Genomic DNA, 23,744 nt, shown 5'->3' with positions numbered 1-23,744 from the left:
CAGGGCCCTGGTGGTGTAGGCACCCGAGGGAATCTCCTGGTCTGTGGGCTGTGAAGACCGTGGGAAAAGTGTAGTGCCTGGACCAGAGTGCACCGTTCCTCATGGCACAGTCCCTCGCGGCTTCCCTTGGCTAGTGGAGGGGGTTCACTAACCACTTGTGCTTCCTGCGTGAGGCAACACCCCACCCTGCTTTGGCTTGCCCTCCATGGGCTGTACCCGCTGTTTAACCAGATGAGCTGGGTACCTCAGTTGGAAATGCAAAAATCACCCTCCTTCTGCGTTGGTCTCGCTGGGAGCTGCAGACTGGAGCCGTTCCTGTTCGGCCATCTTGCCACAAGCTGATGTTAATCTTTTAAGGCCCATTAGCTCTCAAGCCTTCCTGTACAACTGTAGGATGGGCATTATTATTACTCCCGCCAGATGCCAGCCGGAGCTTTCTTGTATCTAAACCTGTGTTTGTTTTTTAAAACTCATCAGGAGAGTTTTTTCCCCCAAAGATCATCTTAATTGAAGAACTGAATTAAAAGCATACATGTGCCCTGTGTCTACACTTAAAACTATCCAAAACACAAACCTTTATACCTAAAGGAAACTGAGGCCTGGATTTGCTCAGATAATGCTGGAATTCATACTTAAAACTCTCAGACATACCCTCAAGAAATTCAGAAGTAGGAAAGACAGATATTTAAACAAATATATGTGAAAATGCTCTCTGAAGCAATGTACAAAAGTGTCATCAATTCATCATTGTTGTTATCTTTATCACAGTCAATAATATTGTTGCCCAAATTAGAATGGTTTAACAAAACATTTTCTTCCTTGCCTTAGAGCAGGGGTGTCCAAACTTTTGACTTTCCTGGGCCACATTAGAAGAAGAATGTGTCTTCGGCCACACATAAAATACGCTAACACTAATAATAGATGATGAGCTAAAAAAAAAAAAAAAAAAATTCACACCCAAAAAAATCTCATTATGTTTTAAGAAAGTTTACAAATTTGTGTTGGGCCGTATTCAAAGCCATCCTGGGCTGCATGTGGCTTGCAGGCCATGGGTTGGACAGGCTTGCCTTAGACAAACGGGAAAATCACATTTATTTTCTGCTTGTGAAAGTAACACTTGTTTTTTTAATTTAAGTTTGAAAAATTGGAACTATGTACAGATATTTTTAAAAATCAGTATTTCATAACTCACCAAAAGATAACCTGAATTTTCTCTACTGATATTTACGTATATCCCCCTGTATACTTAATGTTCATAGAGGTTAATATGGGACATTGATTCTTCCTCAGTGAGGGTTTTAGAGACCAACCCCCACTGGCCTGGATGCCTGGGATGGTTTGGGTGAGATCCTTTCTTGAGTCAGGCATTATTTTTGACCTGTGCCCTCCCCTGTGAATTTGTGGCATCCAGAGAATTCTTAGATAAGGCCGGGCAAGGCAGTACTCATTCCAGATATTCAGGATGTACATGGTCCAGAGCTGTTGTCTTCTCTGACTTGTGTCTTGTGTCCAGCCTTCTCCTGTAAGTGTGGTTGCCTTGATTAGGGATATTGAGGAAAGTGGAGCGAGTGTGGATATTCTGCTGTAGTTTTCCTGAGGTGACAGATACTAGTGGGTGAAGCCAGGGCTCAGGCAGCTCAGCTCTCTTGCATGTTAGCCTGGCTTGCTGCTTGCAGGTATGGCTGTTTATTTTCATTTCACTTTTCTGCATTGTAGTCTCTTCCTATAATTAACATGGCTGAAAAGAAAAGGTTACTCTAAAAGTTGTTTTTAAAAAATACAGAGCCTCTCGGATTTCTCAGCAGCATTTAAATCCCAGCTCTGTTACTTAATGTTGATTTGTGCTCTTGGATAAGCTTCTGAGTCAGTTTCAACAGTGAAATGGTGATAATATCTCCTTCTAGAATTGCCCTAAGCATGAGGGATATAAAATGCCATCCTCATAAAATAACACTCAGAATCATTAATTATTTGTTATTATTGGATCTGCGTGCATATGAAAGAATCCGGACTTTTTTGTATTTTGAATCCCATGAAAGTTCAGATGTATTAAGTTGTATGGGGGGAGGTGATGTATTGGAAAAGTTGCATGCATGTATAACATGTTTGCCTCATAAGTTGTTATGGGTGTTATACATCCTTCAAAGTGAAAGAATTCTTGAGGATAGGCAGCAGGGGACTGAGTGGTATCCTATTTAAGGTTGATGGGAATCCAAGAGTGATCAAGAGACCTCCAAAGTGGCCAGTGGTCCTTCACTTGTACATGAGTTAGTATTTTTTGATTTGTGATCACAGCCACTTTCTAACAAAGCATGTTGTTTCTGCTTTTTCACTATCAGATTGGCTTTGAAACCCTTCATGAAAAAATGCCACCCAGTTTCTGATTTCTTCATATCAGAATGGCTTATCCAGAGATTTTGTTTTCCTTTCTGGCTTCATCTTGGTGAATCAATAGTTATTTTTTTAACCTATATTTTATTTTAAAAGCCCTGGCACTCTCAGCAAATTTCGTGTGACTTGGGTACCTAGAGAGGTAGCAGAGAATTGAAATTCACTTTTGGACTCCCTTCTGTGGCCTCCTCTGCTTCCAGTCCTTTCTCATCCTGACGTCTACCATCATTTATCAAAAATTCAAAAGCTAGAAAAAGTCATTCTAAAGCCTGGTGTTGGGTCTGCAGAAAATGTCCCAAATGTCTGTCCGTAAGGAGTGCAGAATCTAGTGGGAATTAGATAAACTAGGGCTTTCACAAGGCTTTCTGGGATATCCATGTGGAACCTTGGCCTGCTCTCCATTTCTGTGACTCTTCGATGGGCCCTTAAATCTAAACCTGTGTTTGTTTTTTAAAACTCATCAGGAGAGTTTTTTCCCTCAAAGATCATCTTAATTGAAGAACTGAATTAAAAGCATGCATATGCCCTGTGTCTACACTTAAAACTATCCAAACACTACCAGTTGTTTAATGAGGTTGTTCCTAGACCAACAGATACTTTAGTGTTTTGTAGAGATATGTTATTTGCAAGGCTTTGTCTTCTGTAACTGCTTGGCCTTAAAAACCTGCCTGTCTAGAAAGGGGGGCCTCTGAGTAGTGTTTGATAATAAGAAATTGCTTTCAGTACTACTGCAAACCCTTTTGGCAGAAACATAGAATCAACATTCCAGAAATTAAGGGCCACTGTTATGGTTTGGGGTTTGTAAAGTTGTAGTTGGAGCGAGGACCAAAAAATGTAAATTGGGTTATCATGAGGGATTTGTTTTTCCAACAAACTAGATGGTTGAGGGTTATGTCTTTCTTATTATTGAGGAAGAGGTTTTTGCCTAATAAGGTACTATATGAAAATGAATGTCTTTGAATATCTTCTTAGTTTTTCTTTTATCCTTGGTTCTTTTTTAATTAAAGAAGTATTTAATTAACACCAGCTACAATCAAGTCACTGTTCTGAGTCTTCTTTGTGCTCATGTTATTTTAATTTTAAATTAATTTTTAGATTTTGGTAATGTGTGTATTGTACAGTTAAATTATATAGTGAAAGTAATTCTCTGTATCCCAGCCACCTGGTCCCCTTCAGCTGCCTAATCTTCCTCAAATTCTGTACTAGCTTTTGCATTGTCCCAGAGATAATCCATGCCTATACAAGCATCCATTTGTATGATATTCTCTTGTTTCACACAGGTAGTCCTAGCACCATGACAGAATTGTAGCCCTCTCAGTGAACTATATACCCTTGTATTCAAGCTCCGTGTAATTCCTGCCCATATTGACTGTTCTTGGCCGTGTGACTGGTTTTGGCCAATGGGTGTTAGCAAGTGTGATGCAAGCAGAGGTTTGATAAGAGCTTGCACTTTGAAATGTGTTCTAGAGGAGTGCTTGCTATTGTGACACTCCCTCTCAGTACCCAGAAGCCCCCAGCTGTGAGGTCCCCACCTAGTCATAAAGAGAAGCCACATGGAAGAGAACCAGGTCCCTGCCAACAGCCTCATCTGAGCCCCTAGCCAGCAGCAAGCATCCACTTGGCAGCCATGTGATGAATGAACTATCTTCTTGGAAGTGGAACTGCCAGCCCCATTCAGGCCACCCCCAGTGGTGCTATGTGGAGAAGAGACAAGCTTTCCCTGCCAAGCCCTGTCCAAATTGAAAAATTGTGAGCTGTTGCTAGTAAGGTACTAAAGTTGGTTTGTCATGTAGCAACAGATAACAAACACATGCTATATATATGATATTTTCTGTGCCTTGCTTTTGTTGCTGAGCAGTATATTAGATATCAGCTTATTTCATTACATACAGAGTCACATCATTCATTTTAAGAGCTGAATAATATTCCATTTATGGCTGTACAATAATTAACTAGCCTCTTATTGATGGACATTGATGTTTCTAATCTTTCTCAGCATTTAATATCTCTATGGCATGCTTTGTTTTGCACATGAACAAATATATTTATTGGGTAAATTCTTAGAAGTAGAGTTGCTGAGTAAAAGAGTACGTAAATTTGTAATTTTAATAGGTATTGCAAATTGCCCTCCAGAGAGGTTACACTCCCACTAGCAATGTAGGAAGACTGTGCACTGGAGCAAATGGTGAGCACTGTGCCAGTGTGGTTGGAATGTTACATTTCTTTTTAATATTTTCCCATATATTTTAAAAACCATATGCATTTCTTTTTTGATGAACTGTCTTCTTTTTTGTTTGGATTGTTGGCCTTTTGCTTTTTTGGAGGAACTCTCTGTATTTAAAGAAATTAACTCTTAATGTATGCTATGTGAAGCAAATCTTTTTTCCCCCAGTTTTTTATCTTTTGACTTCATTTGAATAATTTTTTGTCCTTATTGTGTTTAGTTATGTCAAATCTTTTATAGCTTTTGGATTTTCTTGGTTTTGTTCTGGTTTGTTGGTCATATTTAGGCTTTTCTCACTTTGAGATTATTGTAGATATTCTCCTGTGTTTTCTTCTAGTGTTTTTGTTATTTCTTTTTTACATGTTAATCTTTGATCTGCCTGAAATGTCTTTTGACGTAGACGTTTCCAGGTAGGTGTCCGAGGTGGCTAGTCATTTGTCTGTTAATATTGTTATACCATGTCATCCTTACTATACAGTCATGATGCTTTAGTCAATGATGGACTGCACATATGACACTGGTCCCATGATATTACAGTGAAACTGAAAAATTCCTATTGCCTAGTGATCTCGCAGCTGTTGTAATGTCATAGTAATGCATTACTCATGTATTTTTGGTGAGCTGGTGTAAACCAACTTACTGTACTGCCAGTCATATAAAAATAGAACACATACAATTCTGTACAGTACATAATACTTGATAATAAATGACTATGTTACTGGTTTATGTATTTACTATACTCTTTATTGTTATTTTAGAGTGTACTCCTTCTACTTATAAAAAGAAAAAGTTAACTGTAAAGTAGCCTCAGGCAGGTCCTAGGAGGTATCCAGAAGAAGGCATTGTTATTATAGGAGATGACAGCTCCATGCCTGTTATCGCACCTGAAGACCTTCCAGTGGGAGAAGATGTAGAGATGGAAGACAGTTATACTGATGATCCTGACCATGTGTAGGCCGAGGCTAATGTATGTGTTTGTGTCTTAGTTTTTAACAAAAATGCTTAAACAGTTTAAAAATAAAAAAATTTTAAAAGCTTATAGGATAAGTATCTAAAGAAAATATTTGATAACAGCTGTCCAGTGTGTTTGTGCTTTAAGCTAAGTGTTATTACAAAAGAGTCGAAAGTAAAAAAAAAAAAAATTAAACGTTTATGAAGTAAAAAAGTTACAGCAAGCCGAGGTTAATTAATAAATTATTATTATTGTTTCAGAGACAGGGTCTTGTTTTGTCTCCCAGGCTAGAGTACAGTGGTGCAATCATAGCTCACTGTAACCTTGAACTCCTGGGCTCAAGCAGTCCTCCTGCCTCGGCCTCCCAAAGCATTGAGATTACAATGAGCCACTGTCTGGCTATGTTGACTTATTGTTGAAGAAATAAAACTATTTTTTATAAATTTAGTGTAGCCTAAGTTTACAGTGTTTATAAAATCAACAGTAGTGCAGTGTCCTAAGTCTTCACATCTACTCAACACTCATTCACCGACTCACCCAGAGCAACTTCCAGTCCTGCAAGCTCCATTCATGATAAGTGCCCCATACAGGTGCACCATTTTTTAATCTTTTATATTGTGTTTTTACTGTACCTTTTCTATGTTCAGATATGTTTAGGTACACAAGTACTTACCATTGTGTTAAAATTGCCTACAGTATTCAGTACAGTAACATGCTGTACAGGTGTGTGGCCTAGGAGCAACAGGCTACACCATACAGCTCAGATGTGTAGTAGGCTACATCAGCTAGGTGTGTGTAAGTGACTCTATGATGGTCACACAACGATGAAGTCACAATGATGACTCATTTCTCAGAATGTATCACCATCCTTAACATCGTTAAACATTCATGTATTTACTGGATTCAGCAATATCTTTTGAACTGCTGTCCCCCAAATTACTTCATTATTCCCTTTTTTCTCTTAGGAAATGCTACAGTGAATATTTAAAATTCTATGTAATTATTAATCCCAAACCTTTGTGGATATAGAAATCAACATTTATATAGTCTGCATTTTACAAGTTATTTAAACATTTGTTTGTTAAGCTGCTCAAAAGCCGGTTGGCAAGGTCTGCATTTTATGCACAGGAAAAAGGAGAAGATCATTCCATGTAAAGGAGATTCATCTGAAGACAAGCAGGATTGTTTACAAGTAGAGAGAAATATGCTTTTTTATGATGTATCATGTATAAAGGCCTGTTCCCAAATTTCTGAAGCACATGGAAGTTCTGGTGTAAAAAGTACATCTAGTTAAGACAGCTGTAGGCTGGGAGCCTGTGAAAGGAAGATTTTGCTTGTTAATAGAATGACTGAGACTACATCATCCTGTGTAGAAACCAGGGAATAACACTTGTACTGTGTTGTGTTAAGAAAACAGGTTCTTTAATTAAGTGATGTACCTGAAATTTCAGGTAATTACTACAGCTCTCCTGAACACCCAGGAGGGCGGTGACACTGAGTCACAGGCAGAACTATGAAATTCCTTGTGAAACTCAACTTTCTGTTCTTCCAGCCTTTCCCCTCCCGCCCCTCGGCTCAGCCACAGGTGCTCATTAAACCTTGCCCAGGGAGCATACCTCCAAAGCTTTTTCACAGGCATGTGGCCCACCTTTGGATTCCGACCCTATGGTCCTGGGAAGTCTGCATTTGGAGCGTGTACCTGAAGGGTGTTAAGCACATTTAACCTCTGCTAAGATAATCAGACAGACACCCCTAGAAAGAGATATAGAAGTAAGGTGTTGCCTATTCTGGGGTTTGTATTTCAGCAGGACCCCCAAAGTTTGAGCTGAAAGGACTAAGTTCTGTGGGGAGGTATCAGCCAGAGGTGGGGACCTCTTTTGGGATACCTGTGCCTTCCCACCGTGAGCCGCTGTGCCCTCTGCCTCTGCTGCAGGCCAGCCGTGCTGCATTCCGTATGTAAAGCTGTGTCGTGCTTTCCTTCTTTCCCTCAGAATCCTCCATGTCTGTTGTGTGAGAACGACATTTCACTAAGGAGGACAGACAGTTAGCTTCTGTCAGAGAAGAATGTCAGAGCTCTTTCATTTTGTAGATTCTGCCTTTAGCTTGCTTTCTGTGTATGTTATATTCTTCTACCCTTGGGATATTTTGACACCAGTGGCATTATTTTCCATTTTCTCAGTGCCAGAGAAGCTGGGATGTTGTAGAAAATATTTGGTTTTAAGGATAAAAAATGTTATTTCTTTTCTTTTTAGATCTTATCTAAGCTTTCTTTGCCTACCCGTGCCTGGGAACCAGCAATGAAGAAGAGTTTTGCTTTTGACAATGTTGGCTATGAAGGTGGTCTGGATGGCCTGGGCCCTTCTTCTCAGGTGGCCACCAGCACAGTCAGGATCTTGGGCATGACTTGCCAGTCATGTGTGAAGTCCATTGAGGACAGGATTTCCAATTTGAAAGGCATCGTCAGCATGAAGGTTTCCCTGGAACAAGGCAGTGCCACTGTGAAATATGTGCCATCGGTTGTGTGCCTGCAACAGGTTTGCCATCAAATTGGGGACATGGGCTTCGAGGCCAGCATTGCAGAAGGAAAGGCAGCCTCCTGGCCCTCAAGGTCCTTGCCTGCCCAGGAGGCTGTGGTCAAGCTCCGGGTGGAGGGCATGACCTGCCAGTCCTGTGTCAGCTCCATTGAAAGCAAGGTCCGGAAACTGCAAGGAGTAGTGAGAGTCAAAGTCTCACTCAGCAACCAAGAGGCCGTCATCACTTATCAGCCTTATCTCATTCAGCCCGAAGACCTCAGGGACCATGTAAATGACATGGGATTTGAAGCTGCCATCAAGAACAAAGTGGCTCCCTTAAGCCTGGGACCAATTGATATTGAGCGGTTACAAAGCACTAACCCAAAGAGACCTTTATCTTCTGCTAACCAGAATTTTAATAATTCTGAGACCTTGGGGCACCAAGGAAGCCATGTGGTCACCCTCCAACTGAGAATAGATGGAATGCATTGTAAGTCTTGCATCTTGAATATTGAAGAAAATATTGGCCAGCTCCTAGGGGTTCAAAGTATTCAAGTGTCCTTGGAGAACAAAACTGCCCAAGTACAGTATGACCCTTCTTGTACCAGCCCAGTGGCTCTGCAGAGGGCTATCGAGGCACTTCCACCTGGGAACTTTAAAGTTTCTCTTCCTGATGGAGCCGAAGGGAGTGGGACAGATCACAGGTCTTCCAGTTCTCATTCCCCTGGCTCCCCCCCGAGAAACCAGGTCCAGGGCACATGCAGTACCACTCTGATTGCCATTGCCGGCATGACCTGTGCATCCTGTGTCCATTCCATTGAAGGCATGATCTCCCAACTGGAAGGGGTGCAGCAAATATCAGTGTCTTTGGCCGAAGGGACTGCAACAGTTCTTTATAATCCCTCTGTAATTAGCCCAGAAGAACTCAGAGCTGCTATAGAAGACATGGGATTTGAGGCTTCAGTCGTTTCTGGTACGTAGTGTGTTTGAGGCATGTCCTGAGCTTGTCTCCTTTTCTCTTTGTGTCTTATAGCTCCTGGATGGTGGTATAGGTGAGCCCTGCTCCCTGCCTCCCATGTCAACAGTGGAACAAAATCCTGCAAACTTTCCTTGCATGTTAAATTTGTTAAGATAGAGGAAATACAATCTCCAAGTGTCTAGATTTTGCTTTTCATATAGTTGGGATTTTGTATTAGTCTGTTTTGTGTTGCTTATAACAGAATGGCTGAATTTGGGTAATTTATAAAGATATGGAATTTATTTCTTATAGTTACTGAGAAGTCTAAGGTTGAGGGCCACATCTGGTGAGAGCCTTCTGCCAGTGGGGACTCTGGTGCCACAGGGCATCACATGGCAGGGGTGCTGAGCATGCTCACGTCGTTGCTTAGGTGGCTCTTCCTCTTTTTAGAAAGCCTCGATGCCACACCCGTGATAACCCATTAATCCATGAGTGGATTCCATTCATGAGGGTAGAACCCTCATGATCCAGTCACCTCTTAAAGCCCTCACCTTTTAACACTGCCACATTGGGGATTATGTTTCCAACACATGAAATTTGGGGACACAGTCAAACCATGGCTGACTTGAATGCGAACCTCCTTGGATTTGGGCTTCTTTTCTGGAGAGAATTCTGATTCTGTATCCTGAAATAGAGCACTGTGGGACCATCCAGGCCCTTTTCTTACCAAGAGAACTATTATCACCTTCTCAAAAGATTTTATTGCTAAACAACAGAACCTTAGTCTCATCACCTAGAGACCATGCTGGTAAAAATGAGAGTTAAGGAAAGGATTTATCAATGATTTTTTTCTCCCCGTTTGATGAATATAAGAGAAGAGGGAGCCACCAGGCTTTTATATTTTTTAATTTAAAAAAATTTTAAATTTTTTTAGGGACACGGTCTTGCCCTGTTGTCCAAGATGGAGGATAGTGACATGATCATAGGTCACTGCAGCCTTGAACCTTTGGGCTCAGGTGATCCTCGCACCTCAGCCTCCTGAGTAGCTAGGACTACAGGTGTGCACCACCACACCGGGCTCATTTTTTTATTTTTATTTTTTTGTAGAGATGGAGTGTTGCTGTGTTTCCCAGGCTGGTCTTGAACTCTTGGCCTCTAGCAATCCTCCCGCCTCAGCCTCCCAAAGTGCTGGGATTGCAGGCGTGAGCCACTATGCTCAGCCACCATCATGGGTTTTAATCAGAGGAAGCACAAAGTCAGATTATATTTTAGAAGACCGGTGTGGTGTCACAGTACAGTGTCCATGGAGGCAATGAGACCATGTAGGAGGCCGGGTGAGAAAGAGGTGGGTTTGAAAGACATTCAGGAGGGCAGCTCCACCAAGCTTGGGGTCACCAAGATGGGTGTGTGATGGGGAGGGCCATGGAGGAAAGGGGTAACTGAGATGAGCCTCTAGCTGAGATGCTGGAGGACAGTGGGATAGAAGGGCCTTGAATTTTGAGGGAGAGTGTGGGGCCGGAAATGCAGAATTGAGTGTGGGAAGGTGACAGAGACCTGGAAAGAGTGATTGTGAGATGGGAAAGAAGTAGAGGGAGAAGGAGGGGTCTCCTAGTCACCCTAGACATAATGCGAGCTGCAGAGGCCAAGGTCTGAATCGTATCTTCGCGGGTTAACTAGGGGAGGCCATTGGAGGCCTCGGCAGCTGCTTCAGGACCCTGGGAAGGTGGGAGCCCAGCCTGGCTGGTGGTAAGGGTGGAGACCACTAGTAGCTTAGATTAGGGATAAAGAGGATGATAGGTGAGTGGAGATGGTTGAGAGAAATGCTGAAGATAAGGAGGGAAGGGGCACATGTTGTGAGGGGCAGCTGTGTGGGTGGTGTGTTGTAACCGATTAGGTCCCAGACATGGGCCCTGCCCGTGTGTGTCTCTGTGGACTCGACCAGGACATGGCTGGCTTCCTCAGCCTTTTGGCTGGAGCTCGGTACTGTAGGGAGCAGGGGGCCCAACACTAGGAAGAGCTGCTTTTGGTGGCGTGGGCAAGCCCACTGGCAGCTCAGTGCTCAGGGATGGCTGAACTTTGGTTTCCCACATCATTTCCTGTGGTCACTGAGATAAAGTTTGTGTCCTTGAAAAGTTCACTCAGCTGTGAGTCTTTGCTGCCTCCCCTCTGTGCCCACAGCACACACCTACTGCTGAAGGGAGTGGGCATTCATGTGAAGTGGCCTGGCCCCATTTTGTGCTTTGTCTTTTGTATCAAGTTTCAGGAAGGAGTTTCTTTAAAACAAAAATCAATAAGGAAAACACAATAGAACAGTAAATCCTGTATGCAATAGGTAAGAAATATAGTATAAGGTAAACATCTGCCTGTTTTTGTGTGATGTTTAAAGTCTTTCAACCGTGCAATCAGGTTATTAGTGGTACAAAGAAATTAGCACTGAACTTACATATTACAGAATAATTGGATTTGATTAAATAAACCTAGAAAGAAAAGAATAGTGATTTTTTTAATTGGGCAGGATTATGAGAATTTTATTTAGCCGAAGAGGTATTTAGGGTATCAGACTTAGCAAATAAAAATATAGGACATCTACTTAAATTTTAATTTTTCATAAACAATGAATGGTTTTTTAGTATAAACATGTCCAGCTCAATATTCATGACATATGTATAGTAAAAATTATTTGTTGTTTGTCTGAGAATCAAATTTAACTGGATGTCCTGTATTTTACCTGGCAACTTTAATTTGGAATAAACCATTAGTGTGCCAGTTTGTATTTGAAGAGCCCTTCTTGATTGATTAGGAGCTCCTTGAGGACAGCCTTGCGGCCAGCGTGATATATTTCTCCTTGGACTCAATAGCACCCCGCATGCAGTAAGTATTCCTGAAGGAAATGAAAGATAAGGTGAAGTTACGGGGTAGCTCAGTGGAAGGATTTAATATAGAGAACTATTTACAAAGGTATTAGAGAGCTGGAAATTCAAATAGGCAATGGGAAGAACCCCAGAGATTAACAACAGCAGGGAGCTCCGTCCTCCAGGATGGCTGAGGGACAAGGTAGTTACTGGAGCCCAGGGGCTGAGGCTGCTTGGTGGGAGCCGGGACCATGAACCCTCACCAAGAGCCCTGAAACCTCTTGTTCTAAAAAACATATTATTTGCTCTTCTAATTTGAATATTTTCTGACATTTTATCCTAGAAAGCTGTTCTACTAACCCTCTTGGAAATCACAGTGCTGGGAATTCCATGGTGCAAACTACAGGTGGTACACCTACATCTGTGCAGGAAGTGGCTCCCCACGCTGGGAGGCTCCCTGCAAACCATGCCCCAGACATCTTGGCAAAGTCCCCACAATCAACCAGAGCAGTGGCACCGCAGAAGTGCTTCTTACAGATCAAAGGCATGACCTGTGCATCCTGTGTGTCTAACATAGAAAGGAATCTGCAGAAAGAAGCTGGTAAGAGATGAACGCCCATGTTGAACTTAGGAATGCTGCATATAGACCTCGTATTCTCCCTTCAGAATACCCAGCAACTGTGTTTATCAGTAGCCCTGATAACCAGGTAGCAAGTTCATTATATAGCATAAATGTTTGTCTAATGTCCTTGTATAACTGGCATTGTGTTCTTTAAGAAGTATTTAGTTCGAGATAAAATATATCTCTGAGTAAGTTAGCCATTGAAAATCCAGTTTAAAGGTCATAGTACCTTCTGTGGACAGACTTCTCAATTAGGTTGTGCTAGTATTATTCCATATTTTGTTCCCTCCCATCCCATCAACCCCTTACTATAAAATAAATAAATAACCTGCATTTTGTATAGAAGTTCCAATTTCAAATATTCTTTCTTGTTGTTCCTGTAAACCAGAGAGTGTTTGTAGGAACAACAGGACAGAAATATGTGGAAATGTCAAAGTTTTGTCCTCCAGAATGCATTTCCAATACTTTTAAACCTGAAAGTACAACAAAATTCTGATCCATTTATTTGTTTGGAAAATCTCTTAACCATGACTCTACCTTGCCACCAGAATCACTTTCTCTTTTCTTACCCCAGTGATGTGTCTTTTTACTTGAACTCCCTGGCCCTTAGAATCAGCCCTGAATTCAGATGACATGTTTTTCCAGCCTCTTGTTCACTATGCATTTATAGCTTCCTGCAGCTCTAGAGTGACTGTTAGCAGATGGAGGTGTTAATAGGAGATCCTTTGTTATCCATGGTCTGACTGCTCATAAAATTAGCCTATAATCTCCTATAGCCTATGTTTCTGTTCCTGACTTGAATCCTCATTTTTATCCCATGTGGCATCCTTTCTGAAGCACTTCATTCCTTTCATTTATTTGAATGAGGCTTTTTTCCCATGTAAAACTAACACAATAGTGTTAGCAAGATTGTGGGATTTCTTTTTCATACCTGAAAGTCATTAGAAACTATAAAAGAGTACGGAAAACCACTTTTGAAAATTCTTTATTTTTTCCTTGTATGAAAGTGTCTGGAGAAAAAAAAAAAGGATATCCTTCTGGTAACAGCAGTCAATAACTGCAGACCACATTCCTTACTTCATTGGTGTCTTCTAAAGCCTGAGTGAGAATGTGTCCATGGGCAGGCAGCATGAGCATCACCTGGGAGCTGGATGGACCTGCAGACTCTCAAACCGCATCCTAGACTGACTAGTCAGAAGCTCTATTTTAACAAGGTCCTCGGGTGATTCATATGTCCATTAAAGTTTGAGAAGCATTGTTCTTCTAGAATAGTGGTTGTCAGACTTCCCTGTACATTAGGATCACCTGGGGAGCTTTTTTTTTAAAAAAAAAAAAAAAAATGATGCCTTGGGAGGCCAAGGCAGGTGGATCACAAGGTCAGGAGTTCGAGACCAGCTTGACCAACATGGTGAAACCCCATCTCTACTAAAAATACAAAAATTAGCTGGGCATGGTGGCACGCGCCTGTAACCCCAGCTACTCAGGAGGCTGAGGCAGGAGAATCGCTTGAACCCTGGAGGCAGAGGTTGCAGTGAGCCGAGATCATGCTACTGCACTCCAGCCTGGGCAACAGAGTGAGACTCCATCTCAAAAAAAAAAAAGAAAAAAGAAAAAAAGATGCCTGCCACCTACCCTGAGATACTCTGATTTGGTTGGTCTGGGTTAGAGACCAGACATCGTGATTGTTGAAGGCTTTCCAAGCAAGCCTCATGTGCAGCCTCATTTTCAAACAGTGTTTGAAAACTGCTGTTCTAGAGGATTCTGGGAAGATGTGTTTCTTTGTTCGGTTATATTGACTGTGTCACCCTAGAGGCCCTGCCCACCCAGAGTGTTACAGCCATGACCTGATGGTTCCAGGTGTTCTCTCCGTGTTGGTTGCCTTGATGGCAGGAAAGGCAGAGGTCAAGTATGACCCAGAGGTCATCCAGCCACTCGAGATAGCTCAGTTCATCCAGGACCTGGGCTTTGAGGCAGCAGTCATGGAGGACTACGCAGGCTCCGATGGCAACATTGAGCTGACGGTAAGTACTATGGGTGCGTTATGGGGTTACAGGCTTCTGACAGTTTGCATTTTGGACAGCATCCATCTTTGTGATTAGTAAATTTCCCCATCTTGGACTTGTCTGGTTTGTTGTTGTTGGGTATTTTGTTTGTTTCACTTTCCTTTGAAGCCGACAACAATGACTTGTTCATTTTAAGAAAGGTCAGTTACGTTAAACAGTCATGGGGAGGATCCCACTGAGAGTATTCAGGGTGTTAGGAGGAAGAGATGGTGAGCTGCAGGAGTATAGAAGAAACAGGAATTAAAGACGGTGGACTGCCCTGAGCTGGGTGGTTAGGGGGAGTTGAACATAAACACAGTCCTTCAAGCCTAAAAAGAAGCTAGCATGCCTGCAACTATCTCAAGGCAGAAGAGGGAAGTCCATGTGGTAGAAAGTGCCATTCTAAGAGAAAAGGACTTGTGATAGGTGCATGGGTGTCTAGAGGGCCAAAGTGCTCCACAACACTCAGTCTGAGGGGAATGCTCCAGGTAGTGATTGTTGCCAGTGTTTTGGGTGGGGAGGTATTGTTTCCCATCTGTCTACATGCCAACACATTACTGAAAACAATGGATGTGTCTGATGCCTAGAACATGCTATGTTTGAAAGCACTTCTGTACTTTTTGTACAGCTCTTTTTGTGTAAGCAAAGGGAGACTTAGAAGAACTCACAGAGAGTTGAATGATGCTGCTTTACCCAGGCCAGAGGGTTTCTACTTCCTTTGTGTGTTTTGTCAGTGCCATTAGTGGTAACTGGATGTTTGAGGGGAAAGCACTGAGGACACAGAGGCCCATGAGCTCCTGATAAGCTGTGTTCTTTGTGGAGCAAACTCTTTGCTGTGGTAGGGCCTCCCTGTGTCTGGAGGGCATAGCTGATACTTGCTGGGACACAGCTTCAGTCAGCCCAACAAGAGGTGCCCAACAAGAGGGGCAGGGTCTCTGCTGCAAACCTCTGGATCTACATGTGGACATCTCTGCCTGCTCAGACTTCTATGTGGAAAATCTAAAGCAAGAGGATTATTGGAAAAGGTGTGCATTTCTTTTTTATTTATTTATTTATTTATTTTTTATTATTATACTTTAAGTTTTAGGGTACATGTGCACATTGTGCAGGTTAGTTACATACGTATACATGTGCCATGCTGGTGTGCTGCACCCACTAACTCATCATCTAGCATTAGGTATATCTCCCAATGCTATCCCTCCCCCCCCAACCCCACAACAGTCCCCAGAGTGTGATGTTCCCCTTCCTGTGTCCATGTGATCTCATTGTTCAATTCCCACCTATGAGTGAGAATATGCGGTGTTTGGTTTTTTGTTCTTGCGATAGTTTACTGAGAATGATGGTTTCCAATTTCATCCATGTCCCTACAAAGGACATGAACTCATCATTTTTTACGGCTGCATAGTATTCCATGGTGTATATGTGCCACATTTTCTTAATCCAGTCTATCATTATTGGACATTTGGGTTGGTTCCAAGTCTTTGCTATTGTGAATAATGCTGCAATAAACATACATGTGCATGTGTCTTTATAGCAGCATGATTTATAGTCCTTTGGGTGTATACCCAGTAATGGGATGGCTGGGTCAAATGGTATTTCCAGTTCTAGATCCCTGAGAAATCGCCACACTGACTTCCACAATGGTTGAACTAGTTTACAGTCCCACCAACAGTGTAAAAGTGTTCCTATTTCTCCACATCCTCTCCAGCACCTGTTGTTTCCTGACTTTTTAATGATTGCCATTCTAACTGGTGTGAGATGGTATCTCATTGTGGTTTTGATTTGCATTTCTCTGATGGCCAGTGATGGTGAGCATTTTTTCATGTGTTTTTTGGCTGCATAAATGTCTTCTTTTGAGAAGTGTCTGTTCATGTCCTTTGCCCACTTTTTGATGGGGTTGTTTGTTTTTTTCTTGTAAATTTGTTTGAGTTCATTGTAGATTCTGGATATTAGCCCTTTGTCAGATGAGCAGGTTGCGAAAATTTTCTCCCATTTTGTAGGTTGCCTGTTCACTCTGATGGTAGTTTCTTTTGCTGTGCAGAAGCTCTTTAGTTTAATTAGATCCCATTTGTCAATTTTGGCTTTTGTTGCCATTGCTTTTGGTGTTTTAGACATGAAGTCCTTGCCCATGCCTATGTCCTGAATAGTAATGCCTAGGTTTTCTTCTAGGGTTTTTATGGTTTTAGGTCTAACGTTTAAGTCTTTAATCCATCTTGAATTGATTTTTGTATAAGGTGTAAGGAAGGGATCCAGTTTCAGCTTTCTACATGTGGCTAGCCAGTTTTCCCAGCACCATTTATTAAATAGGGAATCCTTTCCCCATTGCTTGTTTTTCTCAGGTTTGTCAAAGATCAGATAGTTGTAGAAATGCGGCGTTATTTCCGAGGGCTGTGTTCTGTTCCATTGATCTATATCTCTGTTTTGGTAGCAGTACCATGCTGTTTTGGTTACTGTAGCCTTGTAGTATAGTTTGAAGTCAGGTAGTGTGATGCCTCCAGCTTTGTTCTTTTGGCTCAGGATTGACTTGGCGATGCGTGCTCTTTTTTGGTTCCATATTAACTTTAAAGTAGTTTTTTCCAATTCTGTGAAGAAAGTCATTGGTAGCTTGATGGGGATGGCATTGAATCTGTAAATTACCTTGGGCAGTATGGCCATTTTCACGATATTGATTCTTCCTACCCATGAGCATAGAATGTTCTTCCATTTGTTTGTATCCTCTTTTATTTCCTTGAGCAGTGGTTTGTAGTTCTCCTTGAAGAGGTCCTTCACATCCCTTGTAAGTTGGATTCCTAGGTATTTTATTCTCTTTGAAGCAATTGTGAATGGGAGTTCACTCATGATTTGGCTCTCTGTTTGTCTGTTGTTGGTGTATAGGAATGCTTGTGATTTTTGCACATTGATTTTGTATCCTGAGACTTTGCTGAAGTTGCTTATCAGCTTAAGGAGATTTTGGGCTGAAATGATGGGGTTTTCTAGATATACAATCATGTCATCTGCAACCAGGGACAATTTGACTTTCTCTTTTCCTAATTGAATACCCTTTATTTCCTTATTGTAGTGTTCTTTTTTTCTTTTAGCACACATTTATTAAACAAAGGGATAATCCTAATTAATCCAACACACTTTGAAATAACTGCATGTAAAATGTTTGTGATAAAGATAATTGAACACAGTAATAAAAAAAAAAGAAAGAAACAGTATGGAGATTTGCTCATTGAACTGAGCTTGGTCATTCTCTTAGTTAACTCCTGTCCAAACTGATGATGGAATTTTTATTGTACTTTTTCATAGATCCGAGTACAGGTGACATTGTTCATGACACACTCCACCACAAATTTCCCATCTTTCAATTTTCTTGTTATTGTGCTTTCCTTCCCATCCTACTCCTGATGCTGAACCAATGCACCATCTGTAAAGTTGCAGACAGTCTGTGTTTTTCTGCCATCAGCTGTGGTTTCTTCAAACTTATCTCCCAGGGTACAAGAAAACTGTGTTGTTTTCAAAGTGCTCTCGGTTTTTGTGGTGAGGTTTTTGCCATCACAAGTGATGATACAATCTGGCTTGGCCATTGCGCCCATTTTTTGCGAAGCTATTCCCACTCCTAGCTCCTTCATGTATTCATCAAAGCCTTTGCTGTCCAGCAGGCGCCATCTTCCTTCCAGCTGCTGAACTGTGGCCATGGTGGGTGCGGGCGGGCTGGCGTGCAGAGCAGGGTCTACGTCGGCATGGTAGCATGCTGTGTCTGTAGTGTTTTTTTTTTAAAAAAAACCATGCTGTATCAATAGTTGCATTGTCATCACATATTCAGATTTTATGTGAATTTCTGCATTTAACTAGTCTTCTAGGAAATGCTGACCACTGATACTCAGAAGAGTGAATTGTCTGTTTGCTTCATATTTGCCTAATACATATCCCAGGAATAGCACGTCACACTTAAGACTTCCCTTTCCCTTGTCAGGATACACAACATGGTACGGCACAAGCGGTGTAGGCTTTAAAAACCAGGTTTGAGTTTTGGCCCTGTCGCTGCAGGGATACTTCTGAACCTGGTCTGAGAAGACTCACCTCATGCTGCAGATGGCAGTGGCTCAGAGCCGATTCTGGAGCCAGCCCATCTGGGGACGTGCTTCAGCTCTACCCGTCACTAGTTGCGCGACTTTGGACAAGTTCCTAAACCTCTCAGTACTGTGGTTTTGAGACTTACCTCTTAGGTTTGGTGTGAGCAGCACAATGCCTAGGACAGCACCAGCCATGTTGCAAGTGCACAATAAATGCTACCTATTATTGTTGTTGTTATAAAAACAAAAGGAGATCAGAGAAGTACCATTGAAATATTTGGATACTTGATTTTTAAAATTCTGTTGGCAGTCACCTGCCAACAGATAAGCTCCTAAGTTTGCCTGGTGGTCCTTGCATTCCCATTTTTTCCTTGGGTCTTGGGCCAAGTTGAATGCATTCTGTTTGCAGATGAGCTCCCCTCTTCTTCCTCCCTAATTCCAGATGGGACCCTTGGCTCTTTTTGTATTTATTCTGGGATCACTGATGCGAATTTCAGCATGCAGCTCCAGTCACATCATTCCACTGCTCATTACCCCTCAGTGACTTCGCATCAGGTGCTAGCTTAGCAACACTTTAGCTGGCTGCTTGAGAGCCTTCAGGCTGTGGACCCATCCAGCCCTGCAGCCTTCCCTCCTCTTCCTCGAGCATCCTGTGTCCAGAGAAGCCTGGCTTTTGATGTTTGCCTGAATACATCATGCTATCCTGCCTGTCGTCTTTTTCGAGCTTCTCCTTCTGGTAGTGTCCTTCCCTTCACTTGTCAACAGCCTATTTGTACCTTGGGACCACCTTTGATTACATCTCCTGCATCAGCCACTTTTCTTCTGTTAATAAGAGGTATTAACATCATTACCCTTGGAGCCAGCAGAGCACTAAAATAGGGAGGATGCTAGCAGCAGCTGCAGACCGCATGCCAGCAACACTCAGGATTACGGAGAGTATTTCAGGAGTGCAGCGAGTTTCACAGAAGTGCACATCCCCGTACAGGCATTAGTAACCCGGCTTTGCCAGTGAGGTAACAGACAGTGGAGAGGGGCTTATAAAAGCCCATCTGTATCAGAGCCGGAAGTCAAGCCTTGGTCTGTTGCCATCTGCTTCACGATTGGCTGTCTCTTGTACCTGTTTTGGGGAAGAGCTACTCTTTAGTCCCTGAAGCCGCTGGAGGAACGTTGAGAATCTCACATGCGGGGTTTGGAGGTGGAGTCCAGGGTCTTGAGAGCAGTGCAGAGGAGGGAAAGGCTCTTGGCTGCCTGTTACCTAGACTCCCCAGACTGGCTTTCACAGGCTTTCCTTGATCCTGGGTCTGTGGGATTCTTGCCATCCTGTGTTGCAGATCACAGGGATGACCTGCGCGTCCTGTGTCCACAACATAGAGTCCAAACTCACGAGGACAAATGGCATCACTTATGCCTCCGTTGCCCTTGCCACCAGCAAAGCCCTTGTTAAGTTTGACCCAGAAATTATCGGTCCACGGGATATTATCAAAATTATTGAGGTAAGTAATTCATTAAAAAATTGTAGTCACCTTTTTAAAAACAGTAATATATAATCAGTGAAGAAAAATGAGAAAATATAGCTAAGAAAAAATGAAAATAACCAAAATTTTTCAACTTTTCCCATGGAAATAAGCTCAGTCATTTTAAAATAAACTGAAGGTAGGTAAATAATAAATAATCTGAGGGAGGATATCAGTGAATGGGTAAGAGAAAGATGAGGAAAAGACATTATTATTGTTTTAATTTTAGATATTCCCTAAGAAACATCAATATTGTCAAGATACCCTGTACATAGGGTTAAAGTGCCTAATTGTAATTTTTAAGTGTGATCTTTGCCCAAACCAAGTATCTGTAGAGCAAAGGAATGTTGGCCTTGGAAAAAATGATCCACATTTTGCCAGTATGCCAGGCCACTCTTGTTGTGGAGAGCTTGGCCGCTTCTGCTTTGGAAAATCAGTGAGAATTTTCATGCATGCCCTGCCTCTTACTCCCTTCCCAGTTTGTCCACAGACATGCTATTTCCTTTTTACATTTTATACAATACTAGGCTATAAGAGAATGAGCATTAGTGGTGATCTGAATGGGTTAAGGCAGTCAAAACTGAAAAAGATTAACTTGTAACAGCTAGTAAGGATAAATTAAGTTTAGTGGGAACTACATGTTATAAAATCGCTTATGAAATGAAGCCTCTTATAGCAGGCTTAATGTAGTATCCTGAATTTTCTCTTCATTGTGTGTGTGTGTGTGTGTGTGTGTGTGTGTGTGTGTGTGTGTGTGTGTTTAAAGAGAGATGCTGTCTGTTATGTGGCCTGGGAAAGCTTTTTTTTTCTTTCTTTTTTTGACAGAGTCTCATTCTGTCGCCCAGGCTGGAGTGCAGTGGCATGATTTCGGCTCACTGCAACCTCCGCCTCCCAGGTCAAGAGATTCTCCTACCTTAGTCTCCCCAGTAGCTGGGACTACAGGCATGCACCGCCATGCCTGGCTAATTTTTGTATTTTTACTTGAGATGGGGTTTCGCCATGTTGGCCAGGCCGGTCTCAAACTCCTGACACCTTAGGTGATCCACCTGCCTGGGCTTCCCAAAGTGCTAGGATTACAGATGTAAGCCACTGTGCCCGGCCTTGGAGAGTTTTTTTTTTTTTTTTTTTGAGACGTGGTCTTGCTCTTGTTCCCCAGGCTGGAGTGTGATGGCATGATCTCGGCTCACTGCAACCTCTGCCTCCTGGGTTCAAGCGATTCTCCTGCCTCGGTTCCCCGAGTAGTTGGGATTACAGGCACCTGCCACCATGCCTGGCTAATTTTTGTATTTTTAGTAGAGACGGGGTTTCATCATGTTTTCCAGGCTGGTCTAGAACTCCTGACGTCAGGTGATCCACCTGCCTCAGCCTCCCAAAGTGGTGGGATTACAGGCATGAGCCACCGTGCCTAGCCCCGGGAAAGCTTTTTGACATGGAAATGATCATGCTGCTGATGGTCCAGGGCCCCACCCTTGGAGGCAGACAGCATAGCTTTTTTATCAGCTGAGGAAAGATGCTCAGAGAGGTTAAGTAACTTTACTCACAATACCCAGCTCACGGACAGTAGAACTGGTGTTCAAACCCAGGTCTTGTGCTTCCAAGCTCAGTGGCCTTTGTGAGTCTAGTACACCACAAATCTTAAAGAACAGTAGTGATATGGCATTGATGAGGCTCAGACATCAGACTGATGCAGTCAACAGCAAGGAGAGTCCCATGTGGTGCTTTTGAACACAACTTAGTCACCATTTCTGATTTCTTTCTTTCTTTTTTTTTTTGAGTTGGTGTTTTGCTCTTGTTGCCCAGGCTGGAGTGCAGTGGCACGGTCTCAGCTCACTGCAAGCTCTGCCTCCTGGGTTCAAGCAATTCTCCTGCCTCAGCCTCCCAAGTAGCTGGGATTACAGGTATGCACCACCACGCCTGGCTAATTTTTGTATTTTTAGTAGAGATGGGGTTTCGCCATGTTTGTCAGGCTGGTCTCGAACTCCTGACCTCAGGTGATCCACCTGCCTCGGCCTCCCAAAGTGCTGGGATTACAGGTGTGAGCCACTGTGCCCAGCCAACCCTTTTTGATTTCTGATATCTCACTTGCTTCTATGCTACCCAGCCTGCTAAGTGTGGTGTGGCATCCATGCTGACCTTATTTGGGGAATATTGCTAATGTCTGTCCTCCATTCTTGCATCTCTGGGCCATTTTTTGCTAATATAATTAGGCTGGTATTACTTGTAAAAGGATTTGTCTTTAGACAGTCTCAGCTGCTCTTCCTCCCACCCCAACTTTTAATTTTTGTGTAAAAGTCCCAGCACCAGAGTTCTGGGGCCCTTCTCTTAATTGTGCTACTAGACAAGAGCATTCCTGGCAGTTTTTCCTGTGTGTATTCATAAAGAGTATCAGAGATACAGTGGTCAGATGAACGTGGTGACAAAGCTCTTGAGTTAAACTGTGAGCAAAGCACAAGATTGCGGTGTAGACTCTGTTGGGGCACAGCGGAAGCTGTGCTTCCAGATGCTGAAGGAGCCGAGTTCTGCCACAGTGGCAAGAAGCCTGGGCTGGAAGCTGGAGGCTGGAGCTCTGAGTCCAGCTCTTCTGAGAAGGGTGGGGCTTTGGGCAAGGTATTTATCCTCTCCCACCTTCTGTTTCCTCATACATGGAATGAAGGTTTCTGACCATTAGGTATCTGGGATTCCTTCACTCAAAAATGCTGAGTATAAATTATAAGTCAGCACTGCTCAGCTTTGGGGTCTGGGGAAGCTGTCTTCCCAGAAGTGCTGAACTTCTGCACAGGGTTTGTAGGGCTATTGGGTAAAGAAGTTGTAAGCAGAAAACCCACAAAGTCTACTGAGGCACTTTTAGATTCGCTTTCTGATTTCCAAAGCTGAAAAGTGCTTTCTACCAATGCATATTTTAACCAAGTACCTTCCTCCTTTTTCCCCACCCCTCTCTTTTTAATGACAAGGAAATTGGCTTTCATGCTTCCCTGGCCCAGAGAAACCCCAACGCTCGTCACTTGGACCACAAGATGGAAATAAAGCAGTAGGTAGAACACAAAAGATAAACTCCAGCTCTCATCTAAGTCCCTTCCTCTACCTGGGCCCAACTCTGCCAGCTGGTCTTGTCTTCCCATGGTGCCTTCCTCCTGGATTACCTGCCTTTACCCTTGTAATGTGAACCCTCTGAAACAGTGCTGTCCAAAAGAAGTTCTGGAATGATGGCAGTGTTCTGTATCTGCACTGCCCAGTGTGATAGCCGCTAGTCACACGTAGCTAGTGAGCACTTCAAATGCAGCTAGTGTGACTGTGGAAATGAATTTTTAATTTTTAAGGAATTTCAATTTAGCTACCTTTAGCTAACAGATTGGACAGCACTTAAGTTGGGAGGGAGGGAGAGAGTGTAGATTTTTTTCCTTTGACAATGTTTTCAGACTTTATTTGCATGGGTTCTAGAACTAGAATTTGAAGGCAGGCATAATGGCTGAGTGGAAAGAAAATGGCCCAGGCGCGGGAGACCTGAGATCATTCATTATTTCAGATGGCCAGTTACTCATTCAGCACCATAAAGGCTGCTGTTGTGTGCAGGGCAGTGTGCTAGGTGCTGGGGATAAATACTTTCCCTGTCTCGGAGGG

At 42.7% G+C, this 23,744-nt stretch overlaps 1 protein-coding gene and 1 pseudogene across 43 annotated transcripts in view; one reads left to right on the top strand and one right to left on the bottom strand.

The window, feature by feature from the left end:
* ATP7B (ATPase copper transporting beta) overlaps positions 1-23,744 on the top strand; it is a 79,232-nt gene that overhangs the window by 29,286 nt on the left and 26,202 nt on the right. For 17 of the 43 annotated variants that reach the window (XM_016925303.4, XM_054664967.2, XM_016925302.4 and 14 more), the window contains 5 exons: positions 7,820-9,053; positions 12,234-12,491; positions 14,370-14,533; positions 19,944-20,105; positions 23,078-23,154. In XM_016925303.4, the coding sequence (XP_016780792.3) occupies positions 7,820-9,053; positions 12,234-12,491; positions 14,370-14,533; positions 19,944-20,105; positions 23,078-23,154 (1,895 nt within the window). Of the gene's footprint in view, positions 1-1,451; positions 1,523-3,879; positions 4,160-5,373; positions 5,583-7,819; positions 9,054-10,351; positions 10,384-12,233; positions 12,492-14,369; positions 14,534-19,943; positions 20,106-23,077; positions 23,155-23,744 lie in introns of those variants that run through there. The other 26 variants (XM_063792579.1, XM_063792584.1, XM_063792576.1 and 23 more) reach the window with 8 other exon arrangements.
* LOC129136733 (fatty acid-binding protein 5-like) lies at positions 17,737-18,311 on the bottom strand (annotated as a pseudogene).

Source organism: Pan troglodytes, chromosome 14 (genome assembly GCF_028858775.2).
Source record: "Pan troglodytes isolate AG18354 chromosome 14, NHGRI_mPanTro3-v2.0_pri, whole genome shotgun sequence".
Classification (NCBI taxonomy): Eukaryota; Metazoa; Chordata; class Mammalia; order Primates; family Hominidae; genus Pan; species Pan troglodytes.
This window is presented reverse-complemented; position numbering and strand designations above follow the sequence as displayed.